Source organism: Molothrus ater, chromosome 11 (genome assembly GCF_012460135.2).
Source record: "Molothrus ater isolate BHLD 08-10-18 breed brown headed cowbird chromosome 11, BPBGC_Mater_1.1, whole genome shotgun sequence".
NCBI classification, from domain to species: domain Eukaryota; kingdom Metazoa; phylum Chordata; class Aves; order Passeriformes; family Icteridae; genus Molothrus; species Molothrus ater.
Genome location: NC_050488.2, coordinates 10130881 through 10158792, shown reverse-complemented (window position 1 = coordinate 10158792; position 27912 = coordinate 10130881). Strand labels below are relative to the sequence as shown.

General features: G+C 44.9%; 1 protein-coding gene across 1 annotated transcript; it reads left to right on the top strand.

The window, feature by feature from the left end:
* Positions 1-588: 588 nt before the first annotated feature.
* On the top strand, positions 589-27912 carry ABTB1 (ankyrin repeat and BTB domain containing 1). Its single transcript, XM_036390951.1, has 12 exons — positions 589-733; positions 2458-2520; positions 3580-3635; positions 4656-4800; positions 6709-6868; positions 7754-7799; positions 8794-8910; positions 13461-13576; positions 18813-18911; positions 19488-19655; positions 22478-22678; positions 24411-27912. Exons 1-12 carry the CDS (start codon positions 678-680, stop codon positions 24615-24617), a joined length of 1434 nt encoding a protein of 477 aa, XP_036246844.1. The 5' UTR covers positions 589-677; the 3' UTR covers positions 24618-27912.

The following is a 27912-nucleotide window of genomic DNA, read 5'->3' as shown; positions in this document are numbered from 1 at the left end:
AGAGCAGGTGACACAGGAACACATCCAGGTGGGATTTGAATGTCTCCTGAGACTCCATACCCTCCCTGGGCAGCTGTTCCAGGGCAGAGCCACCCTCAACCAAAAGAAATTATTTCTCATGTTGAGGTGGAATTTCTTATGTTTTGCTTTGTGGCCTTTGCTCCTTGTCCTGTTGCTGGGCACCACCAAAGCGAGTCTGGCACCATCCTCTTGGCAGCTGTATTTGAATGGATTAATGAAACCCATCCTGTCACAAGTGCAGCACGGAGCCCAGAGAGAGCCCTGCCACATGTTCCAAACCCCATCCTAAACATGTTCTGGGCCAGCTCCCTCCTCAGGTGTGTTCCAGACCCATCTTCCCAGTTTGTTCAGGGCCGGTTCCCTTTTCCCGAGCCCCGGTTCCAGCCGGGTTCCCCCGGTTTGTTCAGGGCCGGTTCCCTTTTCCCGAGCTCAGGCCGCTAGGTCCGCACGCAGCGCGGCCGGCAGTTGTTCCTCCGGGCCGCAGGGGGCGCTGCGGGAGGGGCGGCGCTGGGCCGGGCGGGCGGAGCCGCTGCCGTGTTTACAGCGCCCGCCGTGCCCGCCCCGCCGCCGCTGCCCCTCGGCCCGGCCCGGCTCCGCGGCAGCTCCTCCGCTCTCCGCGTCAATGCGGCGCCGCCGCTCCGCGGCCTGGCCCGGCCATGGACACCAGCGACTTGTTCACCAGCTGCAAGAAGGGCGACGTGAGCCGCGTGCGGTGAGCCGGGCCGGGGAGCGGGTCCCTCGCACCCGCCGCTGCTTTAACCGCCCCGGTCACCGGGGCGAGCGCGGCCGGGCCTGTCGGGGCGGCCCGGCCTCGTTGGGGCGTGTTCACCTGAAGCTCGTGCCAGGCCTCCCTAGGGCGGCTGTCACAGTTTGTTTCTCGTACAAAAATGCCGCTTGTTTGCACCCCGAGGAGCTGGCTGTGCAGCGGGGCTTTGCCGGGGTTAGGTTCGGGTGAGGTGTGCCCGGTTCCGGCAGGTGTCTGAGTGTCACACGGTCACTGCGTGCTCGTGGGTGTGGATGCTGCCGGTGGCAAATGTCCTTGCACAAGGCTCCTCTCCAGCTGCTCTTCTTTCCTATTGGAAATGGTATTTGCGTTGGTAGGAAGCTGGATCCCTGGGACGCAATCGTCATGGAAATGCTTAGACACCTTGTGCTGTAGCCTGCGGGAGTATGTCTGAGAAATATGGGGATACTGAAATTTCAGGTCAAGTTTCCTCGCTCATCTCAAAGCAGCACAGCTTAACTGCAGTGATTTCGGATCAGGAGGCAGATGGGCTTGTTGTCTGCAGGGTGAATGCAAGGTTCAGAGTTTACAACAAGCTTTTTCCCTGCATTTCATGGTTTGAATCTAAAACTGTTCTTCACCCCTTTATCCTACTTGATTCTTCTAGCTCTTAATGCATGATATGCCAGATAATCAAAGCAACCTCTCTTTCAAAGTGCTTGCTAGTGAAGGATAAGTGTGCAGATAGATAAGGTTTGGAGAACATTGTTATCTGTTGTGATTGTGTTACATTAAATCATTGGAAGCAGTAAATTGCAGGCTTACTGCAGAAGGAAGGGTCTGAGGGATGGTCTTATAGAGATTTAAGATGACCTGTATAGAAGTAGTTGTGGAGAAATGAGAGTCTGAGAGTGCTGTCAGAGCAGGGGGATACACATGGGACTGAGCAGAAAGGAGCTGAGCTGCTTGGTGTGTTGAACGTGTTCACAGGAACCTGAAGTGTGAGACAACAAAGGTGAAGGGAGTGAAAGAGACGACTCATGTGGTGAGTGATAAAAAACCAAAACTCAAGAGTCTTGGTGAAGGCTGAGAGGGACTTTTACATGTGGTTGTTGCAGTACAGGCTCTAACAAGAGCCAGGCTGTGCAGGAGATTTGTCTGCAAGGCAAAGTCTGGCTTCTAGAGGTGTCAAAGAGGGAGTGTTGGCATCATTGGATCCAGCCTAAACATACAGGACAAGGAAGTGGCAGGATTTAAGAGCAGTCTGGAGTGCCACTGATGTTGTTGCTTTTGTCAGGAAAAGCCGTAAGCAGGAGGGGAGTCCAGTCTTGGCTTCATAAAATTGGCCACCTATTTGTAAGCACCCAGGCTGGGAGCATTGCTGGGGAATGTGAAGGTGCTGCAGAAGTACTCAGGCTTCTTTTGAGATTGCTGCCCTGTTAGAGATGCATTTGATTACCCTCTTTCCCCATGTGTACCACTTAAGATTGAAGGCAGCTGTCAGACCATGCTGTAGAACACCATTCTTTGGGTTGAAGATTTGGCTGATGCCCCTTCAGCCACAGCTGACAGTTCCCCAAGTCCAGTGCAAGATCCTGTCATATCTTTGGAAGTTACTCTATGAACTTGAAATTACATCTTCTGAAAGAGGAGATGTGACTGAGTGAGTAGCTGCATGAAGTTATAACTTTGCTCTCTCCCTTTTCTTCCAGATACCTTCTTGAGCAGCGAGATGTGGAAATTAATGTCCGTGATAAGTGGGACAGTACACCCCTGTGAGTGCTGCAGCCTGGAGCACTGGCTGGGCGGGGGGTAGGGCCTCGGAGCTCCTTTACTCTCTCTGCATCAGCAGCCACGAGCACTGTTACAAAATGTCTCAGGTTCTGCTTTTTTGGAGCTTTGGCTATGTAGTTCTGCTTCTCTTCCCTGTGGGTGCTGTGCTAAATGTGTCTTTGTCTCCCAATTTCACTGGGGCTCGCTGTAGTGATGCTGACAAGTGGGGTTTTGTGGCCAAGTTACCTGGATTAAGCACTCTGCTCTTGGCTGGATGAGGCTTTTCCCTCACCAAAGTCTATGGCATTCTAGCATGTCTTTGGTAAAATGCCAAGTGACAGTGGGATCACAGTCTGTCTGGCAGTAGGTAATGAGGAACCCCCTGGAGGTGCTGAGGAATGTGCTGTGAGCTTGTTACCTCCCCACAGTTCTAAAGGACATTTAGACATCTGCATTATATTTAGAGTACAGAATAACTTCCCAAAGTAAAGGTAGACTAACATTTGGCTGCTGCAATGCACATTACAAGATTCTCCTAATTTGTAGGACAACTTGAGGACCTTGTGAAAGAGAATCATGAAAGGCTTAGACTGTGAAAGTGAAAACAACACTCATTGTAGTAGAACTTCGGGGGGTGGATTTGCTGCACACCCAGTGTGGGTCCTGTTTCCTCCTTGGCACAGCGTGCAGCAGTCAGGCTGACAACAGAAGGAGCAAGGAGTGCTTTTGAGAATTCAGTGGACTGCTGAGTGCCCATGAAATGATCTCCATTAAAATGAGGATGGATTTGGCAGCTGGTGGTGCAACAGAGGATGCTGAACCCAAACTGGAACCTTGAGATCTCCTTGCAGTGCCTGGGATTGCTGGGAACAGATCCTGCTTAGTCTGTTGCTGGGATCAGGCTTCTGTGCTGTTTGGTAGCGATTCCTCACTCCTATCAGGAGTCATCTCCCAAGCTTCTCAGGGACGCTCAGTGCTGTGATCTGTATGTGGTGATGTGCCAAAACACTGAATTTTGCTTCCTACAGCATCTCTAATTTTCTTTCTCTCGTTATTGTCAGGTATTACGCCTGTCTGTGTGGACATGAGGAGCTTGTACGTTATCTTCTAGCCAATGGTGAGCAAAGTGTCCTCCTGATAAGGGTGCAGTATCTTCCTCTGGTCTGTTGGGATTGTATGTCCTTCTAGCTGTCCCTTGTGGAAACTTCTTCTGTTACAACCAACCATCAGATCAGTGATCTCAGGCTACAGAGGGTGCCCTGCACACACCTTCATGGTCTCTTTTGCAGACCATTTGCTGTTTGAATTTGTTTCTTGAAATTGCTTAAAATTTCTTGATTTGCTTGAAATCTTGAAAATGCACAGAAAGGGAAGCTGTCTGTGATGGCTCAAGGCAGCATGACTTTCTGAAATCACAGCAGATGTTTTGTGAGGATGCAGTGGTGTGGGGAATATGCTGATCTAAGAGTTGTCCCTCATAGGAAGGATTGCCTGTGTAAAACTTTCTTGTACTCTACTGATAGCCTGGCTTTGTAAGCAGGACTTAAAAGGGATTTTGCTAATCTCAAACAAAGCAAGACCTATTCTTCAGGCCATGTGCCTGCCCATTTGGTTCTCAGCACCCAGATTCCCACTGGTAGTGTTTTGCCAGAGGAACCAGAGTGCAGAGTCACATCTCAAAAGGTTTGGTTTTCTACTTTATTCCCAGCATCTAAATAAACCACTTGTGTAATTCTAGATAGGAAAATGCAAATGCCCTCCAAAATTCTAGCAGGTTCTAACCTAAAGAAGTTATACAAAGCCGAAATACTTACTAGGAGGAGTTCTTAACAGTCCAAGAAATGATTGCACTCTTTGTTCAGTGAGATTTGTCTTCCCAGAACACTGCTGGAACCATGCTGAGAGGCTTTTTGCACAGGTCAGTTTAAACAAGTCATGACTTCCTCAGAAAGGGATTTGTCTGTGGGAGAGCAGCTTTAGATTGTACCCATATGAGGGAAGCTCCAGTTTTTGTCAATATGCTCCTCAGCAGAGGGGACCACAGTGAAACATGTCAGCAGACAGAAATTATACCTGTTTAGTGACTATTTGGGGACACTGGAGAAGGCTCTAACACTGGCCTGTGTCTGTTTTACAGGAGCCAAGTGTGAGGCGAACACTTTTGATGGGGAGCGTTGTTTGTACGGAGCTCTGAGCGACGCCATCCGCCGGCTGCTGAAGGAGTACAAGCAGATCACAGCCAAGTGCATGAGGAGGGACTACTATGATGTGTTCCTGCAGAGGTAAGGACGTGGGCATGGGCAGAGCAGCCAGCAGCCTGCCTGAGCTCTTCTGCATCCAGCTGGATCCTGGTCTCTGTTCAGGGCAGCTTTGAAAGGCAGCTGAGGATGCAGCGGTGGGCACACCTCTCTTGTTCCTGGGCATGTAGAGCTTCCTAAGGGGTGTTCCTCTGTGCCCTAAGGGATGATCTCCAGGTGTGTGTGTGTGCATAGCCTCCAGTGAGTTGGGTACAGACTCGAATCAACAGAAAGCTGGTCTTTATAATGCAGAAGCTCTAAGCTGTCATCTTTGACTGTCAAACCAAAATCTGATCACTAAAACCACATCAACAATTTAGGATAGTATGTCAACTGAAGTTAAGTTTCAGGCCTGAGGGTACTATAGCTTGCAAGTGTAAATTTTCAACACAGATAAAATGTTTCTCATTTGTGAAACAGAGCACTTTAAGAAGCCTCAAACTGATTCACAGTGACATTGTCCAGTTCTTTCTTTTTGGTTATTAAAATTTGTTAAGATACTTCTGAAAATTGGCTGTCCCACATTGTACTAGACCTCAGGTGGCAGGCTAACTTGGTCAGAGTAGAGAAATAGTTTCAAGCTTTTCTTCTTGCTATTTCTCTACCTTGGTAACTCTGATGTTATTACAGACTTGCTGGTTGCTTTTTTTTTTCCTTTTTATTTCCCACTGGACTGACTTACAAATGTTAAAACCTTGTGGGGTTTTTTGTTTTTTTGACACTGGAGTGTTAATAAGTCCTAGAAAAATCTGACAATCTTCCCAGTACTACAGTGTCCTAATTTCTGAAGCTGTAGGAAACAAGGGGAGGAAGGAAACTCATTTATCTGAGTAAAATTGGATTCTATGTTTCAGGGAAGCAGAATTTTGCAGGGTGATTTATTACTGCCCTGGTGACTGTGGCTCAGATGTGCAGGGTTGAGCATACATGAAAGCTAAATTGTGCTGGTTTCTGCTTCTCATTAAAATAGACCTTGTGTCAAAACTGAAACGAAGGGCAGCAGGTGGGGGGAAGAAAGTAAGAACCTGATGCTTCTGTTTGGTTTGACTCTTAGAAGGAAAGGTGTGCTAGTGGCAGGAGATTGAGGTTGGCATTCAAAACTGACAACATCTTTGTGTGTGACCACACCTTTCTGTGCACCAGTCCAGCTCTGTAGGAGGAGTATGATGCTTGATGTTCACCCGATTTGACCTCTTGAGGATGTTGGTGAGGATATATATGGAAGGACTGATGGGCATTAGAAAACACTGGTGATGGTTGCTGTAAACTGTAGAAGTAGCAGGGTTTATTTTCCTTTTGAGGAATGAAGGTATGGGCATGCAGGCATAAACAATTACCACCTCTGATGTGGTAATTGCCTGTTTTTCATGCCTGTCACATCCTTCCTTCTTCTGAGGGTGGGGGACGTCAAGTCTTCTCCTATTTGTTACATGGTTAAAGCATGCATGCTGACAGTGCCCAGAGAGCAGGAAAGTTGCATCTTAATTTGTAACAGAGTAGTTCTTTTTGAAAGTGTGTCATTTTGCATGACTTTTTTTTTTTTTTGACATCTGACAATTTAAAAGCAGTGTTAACTTTTGAAGATGTGCTTGGCAGCAACTAGCTCCACTTTAAAATCTTGTGTTCAGGTGTTCACCTAAGACAGGAAGATTTCATTCTGCAGCCTCCTGTTGCACTAACATAACTTCTGTGAGTTATGGAAGGGAGTGAGACCCCACTCCAGTATGTGAAGCACCAGCCCCTGTGCTGGCCTTCCTGCTGGGCAGGGAGAGACTGCAACGCCCATGGGTATTTGTGCATTTAGCCCTAATTGTACCATATTCCCCGCTAGCATTACTCCATTCTTTCCTTTTTCATCCTGCAATGAGTTTCCCTTGTCTCTGTTCCTCACAGGTTGCTGGAGCAGGGTTACCAGAGTGACATTGTTTTCATCGTCCATGGCAAATCCTTCTGTGCCCACCGCTGCATCCTCAGCGCCCGCAGCGCCTACTTTGCAGAGATGTTTGAGACCAAATGGAAGGGGAAAAACATGATAGTGTTGAAGCACCCACTGGTGAGCAAGGCTGTGCTTCCAGCTCTTTCTTTTGCTGCTCCAGCTGGGTGAGGAAAGTGAGTTTGAGGGTTAACTTCCACAGTGAATAGCTCCTGGGGCTCAGAATGACCCTAGATGAGGAGAAGGGCTTGTGGAGGCACTTTATGCAGTAAAATTGCATCTTTTTCAGATAACAAAAAGCTGTAGATTGCATACCTTCTTTTTATTCCCTCTGTCATGGACTCAAACATATCTTAATTAATTGCAGTAGCATGTAGCTGTTACCATCTGCCAGCTGCATCATGACCCCTCTCTGGGATGAGTTGAGTCTGTCTAATTCCTGGTGGACAGGTGGTCTGTGGTGAAGACATCACCTCCATAATTGCCACTAATTGAGTCCCTTTTGTTGCCTTTCCAGCAAGAACTAAATAGGCCATAAGTGCATTCCATCCATTAACCATCAATACTCTGGCACACATTTCTGTAACTTGACTCTGGCAGTGCAAATCCTCTTGTGACAAACATAATTCCAGTTTCCCAGAACACTGCTCTCCTCTTTCTTTGTACAAGAACATCTTTCTTCTAGAATTAGGAAGATATGGAAATGTTTATGATCAGTAAAAACCTGGATTTTGCAGAGCCTGTATTACAACTGTGTCTTTTGAGTTCCTCCATTAGTCAGGTCCTGTCCCCTGAGGTACCTGAGGGATTAGTATCAGTTGAAACATTAAGGAGCTGTGTGAGCCAGGTGGAATGGCAGCATTAGTTATGTGAGGAGCAAGTAAATCATCATGTGTGAATTCTTACTTTAAGGGTTTTTTTTCCTTATTTGTTCAGGATCATGTTTCTAATTCATTGTTAAATCCATGGTGATTCCAAATGTAACTTTCTCTTGTTTTATTTTAGATTAACCCAGCAGCCTTTGGAGCTCTTCTGCAGTATCTATACACAGGTAAATGACCTTGCCCTCTGGTGTTTGTTTACATGCCTGGTGGGCAGCTGTCTGTGCCTCTGCACTGAGTGGCACAGCCTTGCACTCAGCAGTGTTTGGGTGCTTGAGTTGCCAACAAATCCTCTCTGCTGGCAAAAAGGGAGAATGTGAGCAATCACCACCTCTTCCAAGATGTTTGTACCTTTTGCCAATTGTTGTCCTGCCAGTAATTATACAGTCAATTAAAACCAAAATCAGCTTAGGTTGATTGGTTGGATGGATTTGGAGACTGTATTTTTGACTTAAGGAAGGAAAATGTGTCATCTGGTGTAACAGCCTCATAGGGTGGTGAAAAGCCAGTTTCCCATATAGGACATTTTCAGTTTGGCAGACCTGAATAGTGTGTGCTGAATGTTTTGATTATATTCTAGTATTTTTTTTGAGCAGAAGTTGATCCTAAACCTTCTATGAAAATACCCAGTGTTGTACTGTGGGCATGCTAAATGCTGAACTGTCTCAGGCCAGGAGGTGGTGCCAGAAATTAACATTGTCTTCAAGGCTCTTCTTTTCCAATACAGTGTGTTCAGAAATGTCCCTTGCCACGTTTTCAGTGACTGTAAAAGATCCTGGGAAGAAAACTTGTGAGCCTAAAAGTCAGATATTTAATGGTGGCAGTCATTCCTGCTGCTGCTATGTTGCTGTTTTTTGATTTTCTGAGGGAATTAGATATTTGTATAGCCTCTTTGGTCCTTCGACTCTTGAATGAAGCTATTAGGGTAAACCCTGGAGAGTGGAAATGTGAGTTAAATGCCAAACTGTTATTGATTTAAGTGGTGGGTGGTGGTGGAATACCAAGTCTCAGCTTCTGGCACTGAGTTGTAAGTGAATGCTAAAAAGTGAGGCAGTGCATCTAATTACTAAATTTCTGTGCTGTGAAGTCTTTCATCCTTATTTTTGCCATTTTTATGCCTAAATCTTGTGGATTAAGTGAGCTGACTGCATTTCTTCTTGACAGGTCGTCTGGATATTGATGTAGAATATGTCAGTGATTGCAAGAGGTTGGCCAAGCAGTGTCGACTGCAGGATCTCATTGATGATTTGGAGACCAAATGTAAAAAAGTCTATGAATTTGGTAAGCATTTGATTTGCTGTTGTCTCTGCTGTGCCTGTGTGCCCTTCCAGGGAGAAGCAGGAAAGTGTGATGGTGGATATTTCATGGTGTCCTTGAGGCTTCTGGAAAATGATGCTGTTGTGGAATTTTCACATTTGCATGACAATTTTCAGTCATGGCCTTTCTGTAGGGTAGCTGTAGTAGTTTCTGACACATGAATGTTTATAATTTATAGTGAATGCTTCCTTTATAGTAGAGCAGCCATGGCAGCAGGACTTTGCCATGGTTGCCAGACATTCAATTGAGCCTGGTGGAGTATATATTGGGAAGTGCCTTCCAACATGGAGCTTATTTAAATCCCCAGAAAGATAAAATATATACAGTTAGAGGTAATTTTCTGCATTTATCTGATCCTAACTAAAGTAAAATATTTGGTAATTGGCCTAAAATGGGTGCAGAGGGAGATAGAACTTTTTTTTTAAAAGCAAAGAAGTATTTCTGAAAGCATGTGTATATTAGTAACACATGGATGTGCCAAACCTTAAATGAAACAATCCTCTATTTAAGGACTTTTTGTTATCCAAAGCTTATTTCATGAAGACCAGCAGTTGGAGTTGATCATTCATCTCCTTAGCTGGAGCTAATGCACACGTGAAGAGCAATCAGAGCAGCACAAGTGGTGTTAGTCACGAAGCAGAAAAAATTACTGGATAACAAAACCTTCAGGCTGAAAGCTGCTGATTCTTATTCTGTGCTCTGAGTTAACTTCCTTCCTTTAATCAAGTTAATTTTTTTCTGAGAAGAGACTCCATTCTATAGTTTAGAGGCAATAGCATCTTCTTCCCTGATCTAAAAGGCAGGGGTGTAGCTGTTCCACCTTTTCTTTTTGAATATGAGTTGTATTCATTCAGCCTCCTGAAGCTGCAGGACATAATTAATAGAATACTTCTGGCTCAAGACATTCCTCATCTGCAAATCACATGGAAGATATTACCATGTGCAGGTCTCTCTTTACACATGTGCAGTTGTTTGGAGGTGGTGGGGTACAAGATTACCATGCTACAGCTGTTCCCATGTAGACCAGGGTGTATGGAAGCTGTGTCACAGGTCTTACTTCTGTTGTGTAAACACAAATGTAAACATGGACCTGAAGAGATTAGAAATGCATCTCTTGGTATCTACAAAAACTGTAAGGTATCAGTTTGTATTAAGTAAGTGGCAGAAAAGGGGAGTGGTGAATGAATATAAAATAAAAGCTGCTCAGAAATCAGGTAACAAAATTATTTTGTGTCATCTTTTGATGTCAGAGTAATTCAGTAAGATGCCATAGATCTGTTTTTTTCTTTTTATCTTTTTCTCCCAGGGTCTAGCTGAGACATTCCATTAAATTAATTTATTTAAAATCTCATATTATATTGTGGAAGGAAAAGAAGGTGCTTAAATCTGTGAACTGCAAAAAAGCTCATTTCTTGGTGGGTTTTCAGAGGGAAAATAATGAAGTAAAGTTTCAGGTTAGTTGGAAGTTTTAAATAACAGCACCACTTGGAAACACAATGACACTGGACAAATAATTTAACTTCTTTGTTCTTTGGGGAGGAACTAGTTTTTCAGTTTTGAGGCCTGACAGAAGACTATCAGTGGGTGGTTTAAAGCACTGATGGAAGTTCTAGTCTTGAATTTTGTTTATGACAAGTTGGATTTGAACAAACAGAACAACTGTTAAAAGTTTGTTTCTTAAATCTCCTGTGGAAGCCAGGAAAACTTGATTCTGCAGAAAGGCTGTACATGTAAGATTTATAGAAGTTAAAAAATTGGAAAGATCTTAGATCACATCATGTCTGGCACTTGACAAAGCGTGTCTGTTTCTTTGAGTGTTTTAGAAACCTGTTCCAAGTGCGTGCTGTGGAACAGACATCTGATTCAGGTTTGCAGAGCAGGGTCATGTATTGCATCTGTATTATGAAGTTGAAACAAGAAAACAAGATGAACTCAAGCCTCTGAAGCTCCACTGGATAATTGCAGTGTCTGCAATCTCATTATCTAATCAGTATTTCAAAAGCACTTACTATCTTGGCATGCACAGGCAGTAGTACAGGAGGTGGATGACCCAGTGCCTTCTGTTGCACCTGAGATATATTTGGGTGTGAATGCTTGCCTATTTTCCCCTGTGTGTATATTGTGGCTGTAAAAGGAAAAATTACTGCAGTGTTGGAAGAGCTCAAACAGTTTGTCCAGATTAAGCCATAATCCTTCCTTTAAAAATGCATGTATTAAAAAATAAATATTCTGCAGTTACTTCAACAAGTTTTAGGCCAAAAAGGATGAGAGCAAGGTTTGAGATGCTTACCATTGTAGCAAGGACACTGAATATGCAGAATCTCTGGTTATAGCTAATTATACCATAAGGAAGAAGACACAATCTGAGTGTGAACATTTTGAAGGTTTTGGCATTTAGTGTGGTTTATTTGTGGCTTTTATGTTTTATGGTACATTGGCTCAATTTAACCAGAAGACTGCAAAGACGTGTTGAGCAGGAAACCAAGGCAGCTGATAGATTGGTAGGTGATGTTCAGTTCTGTACAGCTGTTCTAGACTGGGAAGAAACACAGAGAACCTCAACCACAGTTTGGTTGTTCCCTTCAGCTCCTTGCATTGTTTATGTTGCTTTTTTCAGAAACCCCTCCATTTGTATTTCTTGCATTCCTCTTTCATGGTCCCTGCTCCTTGCTGGCAGCCAGCAGCTTATTCCTATTTCACAAGTTTGATTTTTGTTGTCTCTGTTAGGAAAGATTTTTGAGTGATACCAAAGGGCCGTGCCCTTGGATTTGAGATGCAGTGTCTGAATAGATTTGCTTCTCAGAAAAATCACTGTTCTTTTGTGTCACTGGGAAAGTTCACAGATGCTCTGTGGATCCCAAGAGAAGAGCTCTTTGCCTTCACTTAAAACTTGCTGAGTCCATTAGCACTTACAGAACCTGACCTGGTGACTGTTACAATAAGTACTACAGAAATACAAATGTTTCTCTCTGCCATGAAGAATTTCTAATTGCAAAGTAAGAAATTTCCTTCTCTCATGCTGGTGTGTAAGTGATCAGGGCTTTTTGAGAAAATGCACTCAGTCTGGTTTTGTTGGTGCCAGTCCTCCTCTTAGCTTATTTACCCTGGAAGTCACCTATCTGAGAGTAGCATTTCATACTAATAGGGCAGCCTGTCTCCTTGCTGGTGAGCTTTGTGGGTAGCAATCATGGTACCTGACTGTTTTGTACTGGTAGATTATCCTTCCCTTTCCAGCAATCTTTCTGGGATATGCAGCCTATGGAGAGGCACAGTGGTGGCATATTTGAAGGGTGCAGCAGTGATGTGGAGGTGGGGGTGGAGATCTTGTTTTGTGGCACATCGTGGTCTTGTTTCGCCCACGACCCAATGGAGTCATCTGATGGAGCTCATGTAATGCTGCGCAAAATGTCAGGAGAAATGAGGTCTCAAGGTGGCGTGATTCACCTGTGAGGGGTTTTAATGTGGTGAATCATACCTGTCAGAAATTCTTCTGAATGCTTTGGAGTTAACTCTGTGTCTCTCTGGCTCCTAACAGTATCTTACGGCTTCCTCACCACAACTTTGCATTTTCCAGTGGTGCTCTATGTCTTTTCACATGCTTCCTTGTATGCCAGGGACTCTTCGATGTCTTACATGCTCCAGTTCTTCCCCCAAACCTTGCTGACCATCCTCAGGTGATGGAGCAAGGTAGCCAAAACAAGAAAGGCTGTCCCAAGAGTGGCATCATATCATACTGGATCTGCTTTGGGCTGCCACTTGTTTGAAGTTAGAGTTGGCTTCTGTGAGCTCCACAACAACTTTGGTCATAGCAAGACCACTAAAGTATGATCATGTATTTTGCATTCCCTTTAATGGGCTGTTTTATTGTGTAGGCTGATAGACAAGATGGGAAGACACTCTAGGTCTGAAAAAGGCAAATGAAATTGCTGTCTCTGAATGTCTCTGTTTGAGCTCTTTGATGGTAGTGATGCTTAGGTCAGGCACATGCAGGAGTCAGGGAACTTTGGGGTCTTAGTGATTCAGGGATCTATAGATGGAGAGTAGAGGACAGACTCATACCTGCTGAATTTACTGGCTAAACAAGAATAAATCCCTGTGTTCCTTGCAGTGAAGTCAGGATGGCACAGCTGAAGTGGGAGCCAGTGAAAGCATGTGACAGAGCAGAAAGGCACAGAAGCAGATTAGTTTTAAAAACTCCCTGGCATGGGCTTTACCTTAGGTGACACTGTCAGCTCTAGGGGTAGCTGGGGAAGGCAGTGTGTGAGTGGCTTCTACAGGGATCAGGGCAGCCTGATCCATAGTCCTTAACTGTAATTGATGACATGGATTCCAAAGAGCAAGTTGGGCTGAGGGGTGCTGAATGTGTGTGTGCATAGAAGAATTGTGTGTGTTTTGCAGTAAAAGCTGAACAGCAATAATACTGGTTTTCCTGGCACGTCTTTTATCTAAATGAGAGAGAATTTTGGTAGAGGAATTCAGGAATCTCTGCTCTTTTGTTTTTTTGCTTCTTGCAGTCTCTTCCAAGCCAGGGACCTGTGTGAAAGTGCTGACCATTGAGCCCACAGGTAACTGCCGGCTGCAGGAAGATCTGGCTCTCCTGGCAGACTGCGCCCTGCCAGCTGAACTGCGGGTAGGGAGCACTTCTACTCCTCCTGGGCTCTCTGGGGCTGGGATAGCTGCTCACTTGTGTCCACTCACATCATTGCTGTACAGACTTTAGTGCTGGCTTGTTTCCTGGTGCTCCAAGTACTGAAAGGTTTATATCACTTGGAAATGCTGTAAAATTGTGTAATGAGGCTGTCAGTGCTGGTCTTTCCCCTTGGATGTTTCCCCCAGCAGGGATCTTGGTAAATAAAAGCCTTTTCATGTGGTTGGTGCGGATTTCCCCATTGAATACAATGGGACAAGGCCCTCAGCTCTTCTCTTTGCCATCCTTCTTGAGAATTAGAAAGGTTGTAGCAGCAGGCATTGGTGCCCAAAGAGACACATAGGTGAAGGATGGCTTACTTGCTTGCTAGGAACTGACACACTGCAATGGAGGGATGCTTCCAAACCCTGAAAATATTTCCAGAAGAAATTTGAGTCCCTCTGAAGAGAATTTAATTGACTAGCAATAGATCTGCTTTTCCCAAGTATGTCTTGTCCCTCAGAAATAGCCCCAGGTTGATGATGACTATGTTAAAATATCATCATATTATTAGTTAGGATCACATATGTGGATCTCTCCCATTTGCAGAACAGGATAGCTATTAGTTGCCTTCATTCTTTCTGCATCTGGTGTTTTCTGTAATATTAGCAGATTGATTTTGGTCTTATGTATGTCCTTTTTTTGTCCTCTTTTGTTATACTAACCCACTGTATTTAATAATGTGGACTCATTTTAGGTGGCTGCTGTGCCCAGAGGTTGTATGACTGAGTAATACAGCAAAGTCTTATTGCCTTTTCTCTTTCTGTCCCCTGCCAAATAGACCTGCCTGGTGCAGAGTGTATGTGTGTGTACCTGGATAAGGTTTCTTACATTCATAAGCCAACATGTTTTGTGCTGGCTATTTTCAGATATATTTCACTATAGAGGGAGTTTTTTTTCTCCATCAAGTTTACAACTACCAGTTCAGAAATCTTTCCTGTGTAACCTGCCTTCTCCAAATAACTGTACATTTTTTTGTAGATTTTAATGTTTCAGGCTTTAAAGGGAGGTGGTAATATAAGTAAGCTTCAGATTACCTCCCCAGGAATTAAAAAAAAAGGACCATGGACCCCAAAATAGTGAAATTTATATATATTTTAAGTCACTTCACAAATAAAAAGAATACTTACTGTTTGATTGCTTGATTCCAGACCTTGATGGGCATACTCCTATTAAGCTGTTCTTCTAGAGTTAGAAACACTTTCCTTCTTAATTCTTTCATGTAGAATAGGAGCTGTAAGGAAAGGAGGAAATTGGAATAGTGTAATCATCTGACAGTGCTGTGAATTGTGAGCTGTGGGGCTCTCACTGTGTTCATAGATTGGAATGAAGGTGGCATTACAGCTGTATTTAGAGTTATTACAGCTGTGCAAGTGAAGAGGCTGTGGGCATGCATACCTGCTCACTAGGGAATTTGTGTGCCATGCACATGTGTGGGTGCTTTGTTTAAGCCTGAAAAATTCTAAAAGATTCCCATTTCTCTCTCTCTGGGTACTTTTTGTTTGTTCCTTTTTGTTTGTTTGCCATTTATCTCTTACTCTAATGTTTTCAAATTGTTAAATTCTATGAATTGGACATCTTTGTTCTGGGACAGAGGCACTGCACATCCTCATTCTTGCAGGGTTTGCTGCCATTCAAGGAATAGGATACAAACTATGTAACCTGAAATGTCAGGAACAAGTGAATAGTCACACACAGACATCTGTGTTTTGGAGAGAAGCATGCATTATTTTTTTTTCCAGCCTATGCAGAACAAAATAGGTATTTGTATTCTGGATAAAAGCTAGCATTTCCAGAATTTGGCAAGAAAGATTTTGAGCTGCTGCATGTCATGTAATGCCATATTACATGAAATGGGGATGTATTCAGCTTTCTGTTTCAGTATAAACAAATAATTTGCATGTAATGTCTTTGATACTTGGATGATGTATGAAACTTTGTGCATTTCAATTTCATGGTTAGTGGTATCTTGCACTACTAAAAAAATAATGAATGTTTGATATCCAGTTACAGCTCATTACTATTTTCTAGATTGAGAACTATCTATTCTATGAAATCTCAAACACATTTATAATTCTAGTACCTTGTTTCTCTTTCCTGTTTGTACTTGAAAGCCTTTTTTTTCCCCCAATGTCTCCTCTTACAAGTTGTTGTCTGTGTTTTGTTTTAAAATAGTAATGGCCAGGATTTTTCTGTCCACAACAGCTGCTTCCTCAGTTTGTTGCAATAAAATTTAGCAGTGACAGATTTAAGTAAAATACCATGAAAAGCCAGGCAACTGTAAAAAACCATGTGGCTTCCCACTGTCTGCCTGGTTCTTCATGTCTGCCAGGTGACCTCTGAGTTACAGACTCCAGGGTTTCCTTGTAACTGTTTTTCAGTTACCTTTTAACTGAGTTCTTATGTTCCAAACCAAGATGAAATCAGACTTAAAGGATCAGAGTTTGCCATGAAATAAATACTGTTATTTCCATCCATATTGACATGTGGTGTGGCTGCAAAAAAGAGACCATTTGCCACTTTGGGGGTAAAACTAGATCTTGTCATGCATAGGGAGAACAGTTTGAAACAAGTAGATGGGTTCATCTTGTCTGTCTGTACCTGTGTACTGTGCTTGTCCAAGGCAGTGACTCCCGTGCTTTGCTTTGCCTGTTTGGCAGAGGCAGATGAACTGAACTATTAACAACATGTTTCCAATTTAGGGGTTTTTTTTGTATCCAATCCACTTGCATCTGGTTGTGAGCTGCTAATCTCTTAGATCACCAACCCCTGTATTTTGTGTTGTAATTTATTTACAATTTTCTTGCTGAGATAATCTGGCCATGGTACAAATTGCTGCCACTGATTTGTTTTCTATGTTTTTGCCTCCAGCAACATTTCTATTTAAGCTCTAATAGGAAATTTGCAGCAGCAAAGACTTGGTCTTCCATGTGTGATGGTGGAGAGTATTCAGAGTATTTCTATATGGTGATTGAGTTACTGTGAATGTGTTTGGACCTTGTGTTGTGCTCCTTGGGCAGAATACTTGACTTTGGCAGCTGTGCTTGGCCTGGACAGAGGCCCATGAAGGAGGTTGTATGAATAGGGGTGGTGGGAGGAATAAGCCAGTTTTCTGCAGGAAGATCCTGAATAGGAGATTAGATACCTCAAGCATGTCAAGGGAGGAGAGTAGAAGTAGTAGAGACTTGAAAGGGGAGTAAAAGGGAAAATTCTGCAAAGCCACTTGGTGCTGAATAGGAGAAACAAAGACATGAACCTGCTTTTGTAGTAGGAATTGAAAATAACCTTGTAAACCTGAGCAGCAGAGTGGGGACCAGGACAAGGCTAGAAGCAGGAAATTGAGCCCAGAGAAATTTATAATTCAGGAGACAAACTCTGAGACAAATAAAACTCCCATATACATTGCAGAGGGATAGACTTATTTTAGAGATTTACCTTTGGGCAATGAAAGGAGAGCAAAGAAAGGATGCACATAGGAGATGTGACGTTTATCTAAATTAAAATTCCTATGCCACAGAGTGGCATCTTGTCAAAGTTTGTTTCTAGGTTTGTTTTACCTGTGATGTGCCTGCAAATCTGTAGCCTTCAGGCTTCTGTCAGAATTTGTAGGAGAGGACATGGAAGCTGTGGGCATAGGGTGGGGAGAGCAGCAAGGCAAACAGAGCAGGCAGTTCCATCATGATACTGGAGTTTGTAACACACTGCCACAGAGTCAGGCTGCAGATCCCCAGACCTAGGACCAAAGCCTTGAAATATGAGACACAGATAACAGTAAAATAGCAGCCTGGGGAATCTACAAATGGGACAATTTTCATCTCATTTTGATGAGGTGCTGCCCTTTGTGTTGCAGCTGTTGCCCTTTGTATTTGCAGCTATATGAAAAAGAGGTGATAGATCAGGTGGGCAACATTCCTTGAATTGCTGCATCTCTTCTGGAACAGGAGTTGCCCAGTGGAGCAGAACTGCAGGAGAGAGGTGCTATGGAGAGCCAGCATTACTGCAACAACCTTGTGCATGATTTACATCACTGGGCTTCTCCTGTGATCAGGAATCAGAAGCTGGCAAGTGTTGCTGTGGACCAAGTGTGGTGGATGGGTCCAGATTGCCATGGTCAGTGGTGGTGTGAGCTTTTGCCAGCCTGCTGCCTTGCCACATCCAAAAATGTGTTTTGTGAGAAACCTCACTGAGCCTGGCTGAGAGCTCCCACCCAGTGTGTTCCAGTCTGTGTCTTTGTTCAGCTCAGGAGGGAGGAGTCATCTGGCTCCTCAGTGGAGCTGGAAGCCCTGTTGGAAGCAGGTGGGTTGGAAATGGACAGTCTGCTATTGTGAGTCCAATCTTTATTGTCAGGCCAGGGTTTTCCTGGGTGCAAACTTGAGATGTAATTTTCCTGGATGAAAGACAGCAGGAATAAACTGCTTATCCTAGGTACCTAAGGGACCTGTATGGAAAGCAGGAACCAGGGGAAACTTTTGTTTTTGCAATTGAATCACGCTGTATATAGAATAAGGTGAAAGGGAAAATATTTGGAAGTGTCACTTTAAAATAACATAAGGCAAACAGGCTTTTTTTTTTTTTGGTGTGTGCTGTCATTGTTGGCATGTGGGATTGGGTGGAGGTGTGTTGTTAAAATAATTCACTTGAGTATTAATACTGCAACATTGTCTTTGGCTGCAAATCAAATTAAAAAAAATCTAAAATGTGCTCTAGCAATGTTGGATTATTCAAGTGAGGCAATAATTGTTGCCAAACCATTTCCAACTGGTGTATACATGGATGTAATCTATATGTTATTACATGTATCCAGTAAAAGGCTGGTCCTACGCTCCAGTATGTTTATGATACCTACTGCATGAAGTAAACTTTACCTCCACATGGTTATCTGCCTTGTTAGATGGCAGAGAAACACATTCCAAAGGTTTATAGGTTTATGGAGAGTCAGGAAATTGTCATGGATAATGGAGGCAGCTGTAACTTGTACCAGGAACATCTCTTAGAAGCAGTGGAGTTCTTCATTTCCTGACATTGGAATCTGTGTTCAGAGCATCTCTGGTGCTCTGCACTGTGCTGAGGGAATAGAGGGATGGCATTCTCTGGGAGAACATAGGAGTCTGAACTTGGGACCCTGAGTGTGTCTAAAGCAGGAATGTTAAAAGAAGGGTTTTCTGGTGTCTCTTCCTAGGTTGGCTTTGGGGAGTTGCCCTTTGACAGCACTGACAACTTCAACAGCTGTCCCGACGTGTGTTTCCGTGTGGAAGATTACAACTTCTTGTGCCATAAGGTATGTGCTTCTGCTGTATTTCACTCTCCTCCCTTTTTGCCATGAATCTAGTCTGCTTGTGTCCCCCACTCCTTCTGTGCTGGATACTCTCTGCAGAAGCAGCATTGATTCAGCTGGAAAACTGCATTTAAAGCATTTAACAAAGCAGCAAAGTCTGCCTTTCTTGCAGAGGTGTGGAGATAAATTTATAAATTCAGCTATGGCATTCACAGCTGCAAAATCTGCTGCTGCTGGCTTATGAGTTCAGTATCTGAGAGAGGAATGTTTGATTTGTACATGAACAGCAGTAAGAATGAATTTTGAGATCCAACCTTAACTCAAGGTCCTGCCCTTGTGCCATGCTAATTTCAAATCTCTTGAGTTTACCATTTGAATTTGTGGTTCTGAGAGTAGGCATGTATAGAATAAGGTCTGGAAAAATATTGGAGCTACAGCTTCAGAATGTAGGGAAAATCAAAGTTACAGAGTCTGAACTTCTGAAACATCTCTGAGCTGCTCTGACAGCTGGTTGGTACTGCCCTTTGGTTTGGTGCAGTGAGCAAGGTGTCAGTGTTTTGGTTTTTCATTCCTCTCCAGGCATTTTTCTGTGGTCGCAGTGATTATTTCAAAGCTCTTCTTGAAGATCATTTCAGTGAGAGTGAGGAGCTACAGACACAGCCCAGCATCCCTGTGGTGACTCTGCACAACATCTCAGAAGACATCTTCATCCGGGTCCTCTACTACATCTACAGTGATGATACAGAGGTGAGCCATTGGTCCTTCCTTCAGTGCTGGTGAGCTCTGAGGTGTTTTCAGCAGTGTTTTTCTAAATCTAGAGCAGGGTCTGTGTGTATATTCTTAAATTTTACTGACCTACTCTGCAACTTTACTTTTGTCTCAGGAATCCAAATACTGGGGTATGCTGTAAGCCAGGCAGGGTTGTAGTTCATGTGCATGATGTTCAGGAGGCAAATCCATAGTCTTTTGTCCCACAATAAAAATCTGGAAATTGGGTTGCATGCTGTTTATTGCCATGATAAATACAGGATCTTTGCAGCTTTCCCTCTTGGGCTCTGTGGAAAGATAAGGGAAGCATCTGCCAGTAGATGGCAGATTGAGCGCATATAGGTTGAGAGATTCTGCTTATTTACTCTTGGCAAATAACCATACTCATAGCCTACTTTTCCATTTGTAGCAAGTCATTATTTCTACTGTTATTTATTACTGGGGTGGGCAAAGGTTCCACTGTGAGACCAGTGCCCTGCTGTGCTCAGTATTGCAGGCAGTAACAAACTAGCCCTAACCCACTTTTCAGCCTAATGGGAGGTGCAGCCTAATGGAAGATGCATCAAATCCCAGTGTTTAATTAGCTTCCTGCTTTGGTTTTGTGGCAAATGCTTTCAGCAGGTCTCTCTGCAAGATCCCAGAACACATTCTGGCATCAGGGCAGCGACAGGAGATGCTGCTGCACCTGCCAGTGTCACTTCCCCCAAGCAGTGTTTGTGCTCTGGGTTAGGTGCCACATGCAGAGAGTGCACACAGCTGTGACCTTGTTTCTGCTGGTCTGTTCACCTGTGGGCAGCAGTGAGGAGAGATGTGTTGGGCAGGATTGATACTGGTATGCCAAAGAGCTGATCCTTCACTTGCCTGCACTCTTCCCTCAGCCACTTGCTGAAGGGGCAGGCAGAGAGGGAAAGAAGCTGCTTTAAGATCCTCCTGACCTTGTTCCCTTGCCCTGCAGCCTGACCCTGTTCCTTTGCACGTCTCCAGTCTGCCTGCCCTCCTCGTGATGACTCACAGGAAGGATGGTTCCCAAGCAGCTGTTCCTTTCCAAGAGGTGCCTCAGCTGCTCTGTCTGGGCTTGGGTCAGGAGGACAGACCAACAACAATGTGTAGGAGTTACAAGGATCTTACTCATATGTTTCATGTGCAGAATGGTGCATGGCTTGAGTTTCAAACTGAGCAGCCAAGATGTGAGCTTCTGCAGAGAGTTCACCTGTCATGAGACACTACCAGAAAAAAATGGTTAGGAAGACAGGAGTATAGCTCAAGTTCCATATTTACATGTGGAGTGTTCTCCCTGGCCTGTGTTTCTCCAGCCAAGTATCAGCACTCTCAATTCCATGTTTTCCTTTGCAAAGGATTTATGGTGTCTCTCTGCCACGCAGTAGTGACAGTGTTTGCAGTTATAGGGTTCCAGGCACAAAGACAAGCTGCTGATGAGAATACTTGTGTAGGCTTGAGGGCAGTTCTTGGAAGAACATTTGCCAGGTTTGTCCTTGATGCAGTGGGGAGCTGCAGCCATCAGTACTGCTGGCTCAAGCACCTCCAACTCCCGAGGTTTCCACAGCTTATGAAGGGACAAAGCAGCACTTGATTAATAATCCCAAGGGCTTTGTTACCCCATGTGCATACATAGCCCTCGTGGCATGGCTCTCCTACATCTTGCATTCTTCTGCCCAGCTGCTGCAGGGTGTTACACAGCTGGGTCACTTGCTGGGAGCTGTTTCTCCAAACACAGGTGCAGACAGCTGTGGGGGAAGAAAAAATCAGTTGTTTGCAGTTGTCAGAGTGAACAACCACACATATAGATGTGCACAGCAGTGTGTTTGCTGCTCACTGGGTATCAGGAGAATGGACGAGGCTGCACCAATTCTCATTCCTCCATCCAGACCAGTGTGGCTTTGTCTGTAAATGCAAGGGCCCTTGCCTCCTCCACAGCCAGGGCATGCAGTGTCCTGCAGGTCCACTGTTACAATGCATGTGGGTAACTGAGCTCTTTGCAGTTCACATCAGCAGGAACAGAGAGAACTCTCCTTCCAGGTTAGTGACACAGATGGCTGACAAAAATAGGATTTGCCCAGCCAAGGGGAAGAGGCTGAGTGAAGCTGGAGGTGGTGTCTCCAACTTTATCTACAGCTTTTTTAATTCTCAGATCACTTCCAAGTACCCAAGAGGGAAATGGGCAGGTGGTTCTCTTGCTCAAGAGGCTTAAAATGTTAAAGACCCTTCACAACAGTTTCAGTTTGTTCGTCCATTAATTTAGTCCATTCTGAATGCTTGTTAGAGCTCCACTAGTATTTGATGTGCAGAATATGTTCTTACCCAGCTGGGCCTCACCTACAGTTTATTTTGAGTTCAGTTTTCTGTCCTTGAGTGTACCCCCCATGCCAGGGATGTTGTGCTGGTTCTTAAGAGAATTTTGCATATTTTTCACAAAATGTGAGTCCAGCAGTATAAAATGGTAGGAAAAATGTGGGAACAAGGTTCTCTGTCCTGCCAGCCTCTTCTGTTTGTGTCTTGGAAGTAGGTCTGATAAAAGCTACCCACCACTGTTACACTGAACATTTTTTAGCAGCCAGGTGCCCTTGGATGTTTCAGCACTGCCCTGGGGTTACCTGGAACATGATAAACTCCCTGCTGCACTTGAAATTCCTCTGTGGTAACTGAGTGGGAGACGCAGGCTGAAAGACAGCTCCTGTCTCTCCATAGTCACAGCTTGCCCAGTAATGGGCCAAACAGCTCATTAGTTTACCAGTGAGAGGCAGCATGCTGGGGACTGGGCAGTAACTCCCCTGTCACTGCAGCTGTCTCCAGAGAACGCCTATGACGTGCTGTGTGTGGCTGACATGTACCTGCTGCCCGGGCTCAAGCGCCTCTGCGGCAGGAGCCTGGCGCAGATCCTCGACGAGGACAACATCATCAGCATCTGGAGGATTGCAAAGCTCTTCCAGCTGACCCGACTGGAGGACCAGTGCACTGAGTACATGGCCAAGATCATTGAGAAGGTACTGAAACACTCCCCATGGCAGTGACCACCTGTGCCCGTGTATCTGAGCCATAGAGACAACAGATTGAATGGTTGTACTTTGGTCTGTAGTTAATGGTTGTCCTCTCTGGATTACTGTGCTTCCAGGAAATGAGCAGCAGTTAAGTAGCAAGGCACATGGTGAGTTAGGACAGAGGAGGAGGAGTGTGGTAGTACCTGATGTCACCACAATAAGCCACATTATGTGGGGTGAAAAAGTTTCCCTAAAAGCTTTGCAGGTACCAGGGGCAGGTGATTTTCACTGAACTTTCAGCCACTGTGCCCAAGTAGCCATGGTGTTGCCTGAATACACCAGCTGCAGCCTGGAGAAGCCAAAGGGGTGAGTAGAGGAGCTCTGTGCAGGAAATGTTATTCAGTGTTTGCTGGCAGAAATTTTGCCTGGCATAATGCTCTAGATAGGAAAAATCAATGTGACCTCTATCTCCTCCAGGATGACAAATCAAATAGTAGGGATTTGCTCAGTGGATAATTTGCTGATGAACAGCAAGAAGTAATGAATTTAACACTGAAATTTTCTTTATGGGGCTCAATTCAAGTGTTATCCTGAGTGCTTGTATCTTAGACCCAGGACTCATCGAGAAAGTTGCCGTATGGAAGGATAAACTAGAACCTATGAAGGGTTTTTATGCTGAGACAGATCTTTATAAATGGCTTGTGCAGGTCACATGGGAATGTAACATTTTCACCTGCAGCTTGAAAGGTGTGAAATTATTTTTGGTGTGAGAAAACAACAAAGGAAATGGTTCTGAGGCTGTTACTTTGTTCAGTGTATAGCTTGGGAATGACATCCGCATGTACCCAGATTCTGGGTTCTAAAAAAGGATTTAAAAGATGTTGAATATCCCAAGTAATGATCAGGATAGGGCTTTGCTTGTGTGTTCCCCATTCTCTAGCTTGAGTGGGAGTCCTTGAACCCAGCATTGGCAGAGTTTCTTCTTAAGGGTGTTGGCACGGAGAGAGCCACCCCAGCTGATATTCAGACATCAGTGGTTGCCAGCATCCTGTGGAGATGCACTGATGGCAGCAGGGAGGGATTTTGGCAGTGTGGTAGCAGATCAGAGCTCAGCAACCTGCTGTGCCCAGGCACAGTTCAGTAGCATAGACAGATGGAAGTTGCCTCTCACCCCTCAGCTCACCACACATTCCTGGGGAACCTGGTGCAGAATCATTCATGGGTGACCCAATTCTGTCAGGTTGAGTGCAGAGCAGAGCAGCTGCCTTGCTGGTGGTGATGGGCCTGAGTCAAGGGAGAGCTGTAACTTGTGGCTCCCACTTCTGAAATGGGCACAAGCACCCACTGGCTTTTGTTCTAGAAGACATTGCCCAAGTGTCTGGCAACATCTCCTGGTTCCTGCTGGGGAGCTTTTTGGGGGGAATATTGTGTATGTGCATGTGCCCCAATACCAGAACCAGGGAAGCCTAGTTAGAGGGTGTTACAGGGCAGTGTTGGAGGTGCAGATTGCCTTCAGCTGAGACTGTTTATTGTTGGAATATTACTGTCACCTTTGGATAGATGGCAGGATGCATCTCCAAGTGGTGTCTGCAGGAGGATTTGGGTCTCCATGTATCCTAGCTTTCCTTTCTTTTCTGTGGGATTCTTTAACAGTGTCTGAGACCCTTATCCTAAACCCTTTGCATCTCTTTACCTGTCCTCTTGTATTCCTAATGGTTCTCTTGTCCTTCTGGTGCAGCTGGTGGAGTTGGAGGAGTTTGCAGCTGCTGTGAAGGAGAACGCAGAGGCCGTGGAGGAGCGGCAAGAGACTGACTCCATCCCTCTGGTCGATGACATCCGCTTCCACATCACCAGCAACGTGCAGACTTACAGTGCCATTGAGGAGGCCAACCAGAAACTTGAAGCTCTAGAAAACCTCCTGGCCAGCATAGGGCTCGAGTGCTGATGTGTGCAAACCCTGCCTGTCATATGCAGCCTGCACAGCCCTCACTGCGTTGGCTCGGAGTGCAAGAACATCTGAGTCTGAATGTCCCACGTCCCATTCTTTGTCCTCCTTCCCATCCACCTTCAGGCATGGTTTCTTTTTAATTTATTTGTGTCTGGACATTTGCATTTCTGGTTTGTGTTTGGTTTTACTTCGGTTTTTTTTTTTTTGTTTCTCCTTTCAGAAGTAGCTCCCAAAGCTCAGCCTAAGTCAGTAGCTGCTCCTTTGTACAATACACTGTGGAGAGGAGACTGTGAGCTGTTGGGAATGGTGAAGGAGCTGTTCTGGGGACTTCCTACTGCCTAGGGTTAGAACCCATCCCATTCTGTGGTTCAGTACAACACACTTCTGAAACTGGCTTATGCCAGAATATTTTTTGGATTACCAGCAGCAGAGGAAGAAAACTGGATTAAAGTCTTAATAAGTGTATGGGAAAGGAGGTCAGCACTGTCACTTGTCAGCACTATAAGACTGGCAGAACTGGGCAGTGCTTCCCTAATGGGACAGAGAGGTACTTGGCTATGTGGAAGGCACTGTCTTCACCTGCTATTTTAGTACTTAGATGGAAAAAAACAACAACAAACAAAAGTGATTTCCAGGTCTTCCCTAGCTTTTCATTGCTTAGAAGTGCTCAGAATTTAAAAGCTTTGCTTTCTGAACAAGCATCTTTGGGAATACAGCAGAGACCAGAATCCTTCCATTCTTAGAAAGCAGTAGCTTTCAATGCACAAAAGAAGGAAGAGCAGCCCTTTTTAAGAGGGAATGGAAACACCTTCTTCTTGGAAACAGCACTTTTCCCTTTATTTTTGTCCACTGTGTTAGGGCAAGGCTGACCTACTGGTGGGTCTGGGAAGAGGGGTCATTGGAAATCTCTTTCAAAAGGAAAGGGCCCTTTTGGGTCTCTCATGGGGCTGCTGTCCCCCTCTGTGACCTTCTGGCTTTGCTCAGCCTTGAGCCTTGTAGCTTCATTGTTCTCCAGGAAATTCACTGTCTGTACTAATGAATGTTTTTGAATCTGTATTTTGCAGTAGGTCATGTTCTCTCATGTTGTCTGCCTGGATTCTTAATGAGGGCAATGGTGTTCCTTCTCCTTGGCACTAATCAGCAGGTGATAACCCTGCATAGCCTTGCCTTGCCAGATAGGCTGCCCTTGGAGCTGTCCATCTCTGGAATGGTGTTGGGAGAGTCTCCAGGGTGCAGGCTGGGTATAACTTCCCATGCTGTGCTTTAGGAGGGAGAGGAAGCATTGAGTGAAGCACAGGCACTGGGCTGCTGTGGCCACCTCTTACAATCATTTTGGTCACTTCCTGAGGCAAGAGGTGGAATATCCTGTGCCAGAGGTGCTTTTATTATGTGATGTGGGAGCTGGGCAAGGATCCCCTGCAGCTTCAGGATGTTGTTTTCTGTAATGGTGGGAGTGCCTCTCATGGCTAAGGGGTTAGGAGATCTGGGGTTTGGCAGAGATGTGCTTCAGGTCTGGATGTATTGGGAGGATGAGTTTTTCTTTGCTAATCTCACCAGGTGAGAGACTGATATACCCCACAGCAAGTGAGAGCTGCAGCCTCACTGCCTGTTCCTCCCCTGCACTGAAGCTGTTGCCAGGTACATGGGCAGGCTCTGGGCACCACCTGCACTAGGCAGGCTGCAATCAGTTGGGAGGAGGGGACTCTGGGCAAAGTCTGGAAAGCCAGACTTTGGCAAAATCATGTGTCAGGATTGAGTAGCACTTAACAGAACCTATGGATAGAGCTGGGGGCGGGAGCAGGGATGAGGTTCATTGATATAATTGAACCCCAGATACTTGTGCACTTTGTCATCTGGGTTTAAGTGGTGTCTCTAGCAGATCAAGTCTCTGGGGCAGGGCATGGTGGTGGCAGAGCTATCAAGCAGTATGTGCTTCGATTCTGTTTGAAAACCCTTGTGAAGAAGTGCAAGGAGTTGTTGTGTTTTGTTTCCTGCAGTCATGAGGGTGAGGATGGAGGATGTGTCCCTCCACAGGAGTGTGTTGCTGCATGGAAGCAGCAGGCATGTGCTTCTGTTTGGGACAGTGAGTGGAGAGGAGCTGTGCATTTCTTGTGTCATTTGTGGAATGTACCTCCATGTCCACCTCTAAGCTCAGTGTGTCTTTGACAGGACCACCAAAGAGCCCTGCACAACTGATGAAGATAACCCCCATGGACTTGGGGAGGGTGAAGGGCTATCGAGGAAGCTTTAATATGAAGTCCCATATACTTTGGAGAAAGAAGGGTGAGAGGAGAACTGCTTGTTTTCTTGCTGAGTGGAGTGTCAGGCTCATGAAAATCTGCTACAGAAACCAGCAGCTTAACTCAGTTGGTTCAGTTCCCCTATGTTTCTCCTCTGTATATGGCTGAAGATAACACTGAACATAAGCAGGATGTTTAGTTTATCATATCTCTTCTCCTCCTCCAGCAGAAATTCCGCTTCTGACATCTTAGCAGTTGGCTTTCCACAGCAGTGGTTGTGACAGCCCACGGGGCTTGCACAGAGCCACCAGAGAACAGGACGTGGCCTTTGCCTTCTGCTTGTACTGAGCGAGATGCAGGAGCAGGATTATCAAGGAATGTGCTAATGCTTTTCTCTGCAGATGCCTCAGCTGCTAAAGCAAATGGGCACTGGCAGTGGGCAAAGCAGGAGGAAGGCAGAGGGGGAGCAGCAGTGCTGGGAAGCATTTTCCATATGGCTGCTCTTGAATAATTCCATTCCTGCGTCCTTAAGTGTGGAGCGAGTGAGGCTGCAGTTGTACATGTGGGAGAAAAGGTCAGCGTGGCCTTTTGATCTGCCTCCCCAGCAGTGCAAGTCCATGTGGGCTTCCAGGCAAATGCCTCATCTGTCTGTGTGCACTTAGTGGTCACATCTGTGAGGCCTGTCAGATTGTCCAATTACTTGGGATCCTTTAACTCCCCCCCCCATCCCTTTTGGCAAAATAGGGCTATCCAAAAGCATGCATAAGCAGATGGTCAGCATGCAGGCAAGCTCTCTAATTAAGATGAGCCAGGACAAAACTTAGATTTGAATTCACTTTATTCTTGCTGCAAATAATTTTATCACAAAATAAAAACCTTCAGATTTTTCTTCTGTTGCCAGTGTCCTTTCTGTGTTTTGTTGCCTCTGTCCTTTTTATTTACTACTACCCACTTGCTGAATCAAGAAGATTGTAAAATTTATTAGAGCGAGTTATATTTAAGAAGAAATGTGTAAGCACGTGTGCAGCAATAAAATAGTCTATTTCACTATA

What these genes read in the sequence shown, in the direction of transcription:
- ABTB1 (XM_036390951.1), top strand. Translation starts at nt 678, where the DNA reads ATGGACACCAGCGACTTGTTCACCAGCTGCAAGAAGGGCGACGTGAGC. An exon ending in GGCGACGTGAGCCGCGTGCG is followed by an intron (nt 734 to 2,457) that starts GTGAGCCGGGCC and finishes CTTTTCTTCCAG; the next exon opens with ATACCTTCTTGAGCAGCGAG. An exon ending in TGGCCAAGATCATTGAGAAG is followed by an intron (nt 22,679 to 24,410) that starts GTACTGAAACAC and finishes CTTCTGGTGCAG; the next exon opens with CTGGTGGAGTTGGAGGAGTT.